The sequence below is a fragment of the Mytilus trossulus genome, chromosome 9 (assembly GCF_036588685.1).
Source record: "Mytilus trossulus isolate FHL-02 chromosome 9, PNRI_Mtr1.1.1.hap1, whole genome shotgun sequence".
NCBI classification, from domain to species: domain Eukaryota; kingdom Metazoa; phylum Mollusca; class Bivalvia; order Mytilida; family Mytilidae; genus Mytilus; species Mytilus trossulus.
The window spans coordinates 11,214,399-11,222,053 of NC_086381.1; the positions used below are offsets into that span (position 1 = coordinate 11,214,399).

At 32.9% G+C, this 7,655-nt stretch overlaps 1 protein-coding gene across 1 annotated transcript in view; it reads left to right on the forward strand.

Moving 5' to 3' along the window:
- Positions 1-7,193, forward strand: part of LOC134684300 (sialic acid-binding Ig-like lectin 11) — a 22,044-nt gene extending 14,851 nt beyond the window's left edge. The window contains exons 3-6 of the mRNA XM_063543586.1: positions 628-921; positions 2,268-2,543; positions 4,943-5,056; positions 5,953-7,193. Coding sequence (XP_063399656.1) covers positions 628-921; positions 2,268-2,543; positions 4,943-5,056; positions 5,953-5,984 — 716 coding nt within the window. The 3' untranslated portion in view covers positions 5,985-7,193. The remainder of the gene's footprint in view (positions 1-627; positions 922-2,267; positions 2,544-4,942; positions 5,057-5,952) is intronic.
- The last annotated feature ends 462 nt before the right edge of the window (positions 7,194-7,655 follow it).

The window sequence follows — 7,655 nt, forward strand, 5'->3', positions numbered from 1 at the left end:
TTTTTTTATTTTTTTTTTTTTTTTGGGGGGGGCTTCAAAATGAATTGATTGCGCATACTTCACTCTAATTTTAAGAACCCCGAATGAATCCTTAGCGGTATTTAAACAGAAGCAGCACTCAAGCAGCTGGAATTGGATAATATCAATTAAAACTGTCGAGGATTTAAAAATAATATTGTGAAAGATTGACTTACAATCTCCTTGTAAAATACAGAATCAATACAAAATCAATTTTGAAATTTATGGGTTCAAGTCAAGGTTCAATCTTTCAGATTGTGGTTGAAAAGTATATTTCGAATTGATTTTAAAGTGCTTGCGTTGGTTATGAAACCTTACATAATTTATATATTAAAATGGTTGATTACTTGAGTATAGTAAAAAGTAAAATCACAAAAATACTGAAAGTAAGTGATAAAGATTGAATCTTTAATAATGGTCATGGGACCAGACTTCTTATTTGGCCTTTTTAACCTTCTTGGATTCGAGTGTCACTGATGAGTCTTTTGTAGACGAAACGCGCGTCTGGCGTAAATTCAAAATTTAATCCTGGTATCTATCATGAGTTTTACTTGAAGGTCATAAAACAAAAAAATGGTCACCTGTTACATATGTTTACCTTTCTTTTAGTTGCTCCGAAGGATGTTATCATTTTAAACAAACATACAGATGGAATCATTAGCCAAACCGAGGGTCAAATGTTAAATATCACATGTCAAGCAATAGGAGGAAATACAAAGGGAAACATTTCCTGGATTAACGTATCAGATATTTCATCAAACTTTACCGAACTTATTAAATGGCCGTTTGTATACTTGAGTTTTACAACAGATTATAAGCATCATCGAAAGAAATTAGCATGTGGTGTGGCACATGCTTTGCTTAGTGGTCACATGGAAGAATCAGTAACAATAAATGTACTATGTAAGTAACAGCTAGTCATATACTGTTAGGATTTCAAAAAAGTTCAAGAAATATTAAATCCTTTCAGCAGTAGCGGATACAGGAATTTTCGAAAGGGGGGGTGCTAGCCCAGGGCAAAGGGGGGGGGGGGTGCAAAACATATGTCCCGATTCAAATGCATTGATCGGCCAAAATAAAGGGGGGGTGCGCACCCCCGGAACCCCCCCCCCCCCCCCCCCTCTGGATCCGCCACTGTTCAGGTATTGATGATTAAACTATTTTATGTCAATTTTCAATTATAAACATAATCCAAATTCGAATTATATCATTTATATGCAGGCAGGTATGTATGTTATCAATTTTCACACTTAAGTAGCAGTTTTCATGCATGTTTTATGCAATTAGTGTTTAATATAATGTATAGATCATTTTGTGTGATGTATGTTTACGATATTTTGTACTTTATTTGAATATATTAACTTATCAGGTCTTTCAGATTTTTGGTTGCCATTTCATTTAACTGAGGGGGGAAATCAAAGTTATGCAATAGTTCAAGGATTAAAAGATAAAATGTTACTAAAGAAGTCTGGAGCTGGCATGTCAGTTAACTGCTAGAAGTCTGTTGTTATTTATGTATTATTGTCATTTTGTTTATTTTCTATGGTTTCATCTTCTGACATCAGACTCGGTCTTCTCTTGAACTGAATTTTAAATGTGCGTATTGTTATGCGTTTACTTTTCTACATTGGCTAGAGGTATATAGGGAGGGTTGAGATCTCATAAACATGTTTAACCCCGCCGCATTTTTGCGCCTGTCCTAAGTCAGGAGCCTCTGGCCTTTGTTAGTCTTGTTTTATTTTAATTTTAGTTTCTTGTGTACAATTTAGAAATTAGTATGGCGTTCATTATCACTGAACTAGTATATATTTGTTTAGGGGCCAGCTGAAGGACGCCTCCGGGTGCGGGAATTTCTCGCTACATTGAAGACCTGTCGGTGACATTCTGCTGTTGTTTTTTCTATGGTCGGGTTGTTGTCTCTTTGACACATTCCCCATTTCCATTCTCAATTTTAACATAATTGTGATTAACAAAATCTCTTTTTTGAAAAATAGGCTCTTCTTGGTTCATTTGTGGCACTTGTGTTTCTCGTGCAAGTAAAAATTGGATGATAAGTCGAAAACAGGTGTGTAAACATCATGAACATCGATGAAAATGGACGGGATTGTCGCTTTGACAAGTGGAACATTTTCATTCTATATCCAATGATGTAATGTTTTCTTTTATTTTCGCATACGTACAACGCTGTCGAATGTAATGTATATTTATCATTGTATCAGCGATATAATGCTTAACATTTAACTTTACAGACAGACCGAAGATATCAATTAAAAGACATCCAGTTAATGAATTAACAGAAGGTCAGCAAATTAAATTGGAATGTCTAGATACAAGCAATCCCTCAAAGACGAATATAACATGGGAAAAAAGTGGTATAATATTGTCGTCGAAACCAATTTACGAGAAAAATAACATAGATACAAACGACAGTGGTATTTATATTTGTATCGTTTTTAACAGTTTAGGACATGAGCAAGAGAATATATCTATATTGGTCAACAAACGTAAAGACACATACAATAGCGGTAAGGTTAAACAGCGGTATACTACTGCTGCCTTTATTTATGTGTTAATTAATGTAATAAATAATCTAAATTTAAATTGCACATTTCCATTACTGTTTTACAGGGGTATAGGAATGTAAAATTTGTTGTAATATATAAGTTAAGTTTACAAACAGATGGATCTTCGTGCAAGATTGTTTGATTTTGAAGAAACTTTGATTTGATTAAAACTGAATACTTATTTCAACTTTTTTAGACTCCTATTTCGATCTCCTTTCTACTTTGACATTTGGAGGAGGCCTTTTGATGTAAAAAGTTCACATAATTCATAAACAATCATAATTATAAATCATTTTTAATAACACCTTATGAAAGTATTCTGCTTTCTGTTTTAATAGCTAGTGTTATATCAAGGATTTGTATAGTTAGATAGATCTAACTATACAAATCCTTGGTTATATCAAGTTATTTCTTTCACTTGATTATATTTTCTATTCAACCATACTAGGAAATATGAACAATCCTTCAATCAATTGCAAAGTCTATTTGGCATTCTCTAAACTTTTCTTATCTATTTGTGCTCTTTCGTAAATGCGGATGTTTTGTTGACGTTGACATATCAAAACAGTAATCGAAAAAAAAATTGAATGTTTAACTTAATTATTTTTATTGATATTTGGTGTACTTATATATGTTTATACTCATGCTGTTGTCCGAATGTAGAAGGATTTACTTCCCATCAAAAAGTTATAGTTCCATGGCTAGGCTGGATTTTACATAAATTAGCTTTTCATCTGATAAGGAGCTGCTATTCTATATTTTTTTATACAAATAGAAACGTCAGAAACACGAGAAAATATACATGAAGGATGTATTTAGAAAAGGCTACGTTTATTGTTTACTAAAAAACATCCACATTTTAACTCCCACACATTGAGGTCTTGTAAAACCTTCCACAGGAAATGGAAGAAAAACCTGTTCAAGTTCTTTCGCCCCCCTTTTTTTTGCTGATGTGCTGTGATACAACAAAAAAACTGAATTATAATCTTTGCTCCATCTCTGAATATTTTCATGAAATGAGCACATGTAAATGACTTCAAACAAAGATCTTTGATAAAAACGACTATTTAAGGGTTCCTATTTATTAGCAGTAACATACCTTCATATGCCCCATCGTTAGGCATTTAGATATCTAATTTGATTCATGTTAATAGCCAGTACGCAAGTTTTACAGGCACATTCGAGATTTTAGGTTAATTAGTAAATTTTAAATGGATTGCGAAATACTGGTATTCTAGAGTGGGCTATATTTTCTTAAAAACAAAACTAGTACTATTAGTTTATTACCACACTGACTTCGAACATAGTATTGATGAATTAATCATAAACCTATTTTGGAATTCGAAACAGTAAAAGTTGTGTCTGTTTTTGCGACTTTCCATCCTTCCGCTTGTATTACATTTCTGTTAATTGATTGAAATGAAACTTATACGTATACGGATTGAATGTATAGGGGATAGAGAGAAGACAATTGATTAAAGGGTCGATAGTTAGGTTCACCGTAACCAAAGATAGAAGAAAAACAGATGAACAATGGTTCCGAGGTAGTTACCAGAGATTCCTTTGCTTAATTAGAGAAATATTTATAAAGAAAAATAATATAGAAGAAGGATAGAAGACTTTCTGGTTTAGGGTCAACTTGTCAAAGGTTGGAATACCGTTACTTAAGATCAAAAACAAATGTACAATAATTTGTAGAAAGATGGCAAGTGGATTTTTACATGAAACTAAAACAAATGCAAGGTATGGGAGGGAGAAAATAGTCAATTTCTTTTGGCCTAAATTGAAATGATTTCTTTTGTCATATTAATACATAAAACAGTTTACTATTTTATCCAAAGGAAAACTATGGCGTCATGGCCTATGACGCTTCCTCTCTGTCAGAATTCCTATGTTTGATTTCGGACTCCTGAATAAATCTTTTTCATAGAAAAAACATGATCCGTTGTTTCAAAACAAGTTTAGTAAAATCGAAACAGTAAGAGCTTATTTGAAGTCATAAAACTTGTCAAAACATATCCCACAAAAGAATATAAATGTGGTATAGCAAGTCATTATCCGAAGAGTATACTGGTTGTAATCTTTTCTTCACTTTTCTTCAGTATATGTTCATGTTTATTATCTTCGGTAAATAGTAATCAAAGGTACCAGGTTTATAATTCAATACGTCAGACGCGCGTTTCCTCTACATAAATATAAATGTGTTTATGTACTGTCAATGTTGAACATGCTAAAATGAACAATTTACATAAGTTCAAATTTTCCTTATATCGAATAATAAATATATCGATGTATACAATTGTTATTAATATTTTCGCATTGATTGATCACAACAATTATCATATTTCATTCTTCGACAGATTCGTCAACTGGAATCGGACCATTAGAGGTAGTCATGATATATGTGTGTGTATGCTCCTGTGGAACGCTTTTATTTTGTTTAGCAGCATTTGTTCTTCCCAAATGTAGGAGAGGTAAAATTAAATCATATATTTTTTCGGTGCTCTAAACAGTGCCCAATTGAATGATTCGTACTTTACATTAATTTCCGTCATCTTTATCAAACTAGGCAAAATATTGTTTTCAGTCACATATAGTTTGCGCTTCTTTTATGATTTGGCATTAGGTCGTTGAAGATCACATAGTCTCATTTAAACATTGCAACATCTTATTTGATCATTATTCATTAGAAATAAGCTGGTATATCCTTAAAGCTTACATTTTATGGCTATGTAGAAAATCAGGAAAGCTTATACATGTCCGCATATCAGTTTTGCTATCCCCTAAAAGACGTCCAGGGAATCAAAAAGATAATACTTTCTGTCTATTTTTCTGTGACAGACATGTTCGTTCAGAAATATCCAATGCCTTCAATAGGGTTGCCAATCACTAACGGTTGTGTCGCGATAAAGATTGGATATTTTAATGCCTCATAGCATGTTCATTAAATTTGTTGCTGCTTTCATTTATTACTAGGCATTGATTGTGCCTCTAAAAGGTACAGGTCTCTGACATTGACAATGTCCTCACCATAATTTCAAACGAATTGATAAAGGCTGTAAATTTACTGACTTAGTACAGGAATTTTCTAAAGTATACAAAGGAGGAATAACCCTGTTTATAGCTAGCTAAACATGTATGCCTGTAGAATGAAATTCCATTATATTGGCAACGATGTGTGGATAAATCAAATAGGTAAATATGAAAGTAACCTCTTCATTCACCTAGGTCAAGCTTTACACCCCGGTCAGTTATCAAGGGACTGCGTCACCGAGGCAAATATATATAGTAACTGACTTTATTTATTGATAATATAATAATTTGGTTGTCTTCACAAAAGAAAGTAATTTTTAATATGTTGTTTTTTCAGTTAGCCGGAAACCAACTGCGCTTGGTAAATGAACTAAAAATGGATAAATCAAAAGGACAAACATTGAACAGCCTGCTCAAAAGTGAAATATATAATAGTGTCATCCTTAAATTTGTGTCTAGCAACCTTGAGATGGAGATAATAAGTTACAAAGTGAACAAAAACTTGCCTACCTTATATCACTGACGCAGTACGTGTGAATTATACAAAGAAGTGTATTCCGGAAAACTGTTTCCTAGTTTCCTCATATTTGAGTAACACTTTAGTCTTTTCCTTTCTAGCAACAACATAGATAGGAAGGTCGACTTCCTTTTTTGGTAGATGTGCATGCATTCGATAAAAAAACCATTATAAAATAAATAGATATGGTATGAGTGAGAATGAGATAACTATCTATCAACAAAGAGGGAGAAAAGATACCAGAGAAACAGACACTCATAAAATGATTAAACTGATAACGCCATGGCTTAAAATGGAAAAGACAAACAGACAAGTGACACCTGTCGTGTTGCAATTATTATTACAAACCCGGTAAATAGTCTAATATGGTAGGTCACATTCGTGGTGAAAAGGGAAATGGATTGTAATATGACAAAAGGAACACATGCGATATCATCTGTGAAACGGTATTTCATAACGGTCAACCGACTCATTATGGCGTCCGTAAGTTATACGACAGTGATGATTTCAACTTCACCATTTGAAATTCTTGGTTAAATATTCATAATTTTTATGAAAATTCAACCATTATAGCTCAAAAACGGCCTCCAATATATATGTCATTCGTAGTACTGTGACAAACCAACACCAGTGTTGAAGTAATTTATCTGTTATCAAATAACATCATTTTTTTTTATTAAGTGTATTTTAAGGATTTGCTAATTTTCTATGAATTTAAACAGCTTATAATCAGTTTGATTTCATATTTTTAACGTATCCTTAAAAGGAGGGGCGAAAGATACGAGAGGGACAGTCACACTCATAGGTAAAAAATAAACTGAGATCGCTATGGCTAGAAATAAAAAAAGACAAACAGACAAATAATAATACCCATGACACAACATAGAAAACTAAAGACTTAGCAACACGAACCCAACCAAAAACTGGTACAGTATTCGAACATCGATTGATTGATACGTAAACAGTTTATTTAAACAGCTGTCTTCTCAACCGATCTAACTTATGGAAAACTGTATTTCGTATTCTAATCAAACACGACTGCAGGTAACTGCCAGCTCAATTACCTCAGTAAAATAAAATGCAAATATTATAACAAAACGACAAAATCGATTTATTTCAATTGAAAATCAAGTGGCATTTCTGTCAACTTTTTTTTCAATTTTAGAGTTGTAAGTTCGAAACACACTCGAATTCCACTCTAATCCTTATTGACTAAGATTGTCATTTATCCCTAGTTGAGATCGATGCTTTGCTGCGTGCACTCCGGCTTCCTTTACCAATAAAAACTGTCCGCCTCGAAAAAATCCAAAAGCGGCGTTCAAAATTGGCGTTTAAACACCAATAAGAATTAAATCATTTCGTCTCTTAAGAGAAGTTATAGCGTAAAGGACAATCAACGTATACGTGGTTTTCAAATTCTGCCATGCACAATTTGTACAACTGTGTGTGATAAACTACTAAAAATCTATTAAACTAGAACTTGTAACTACTAAAAGTATTAATATCATCTGTATAAAACATTT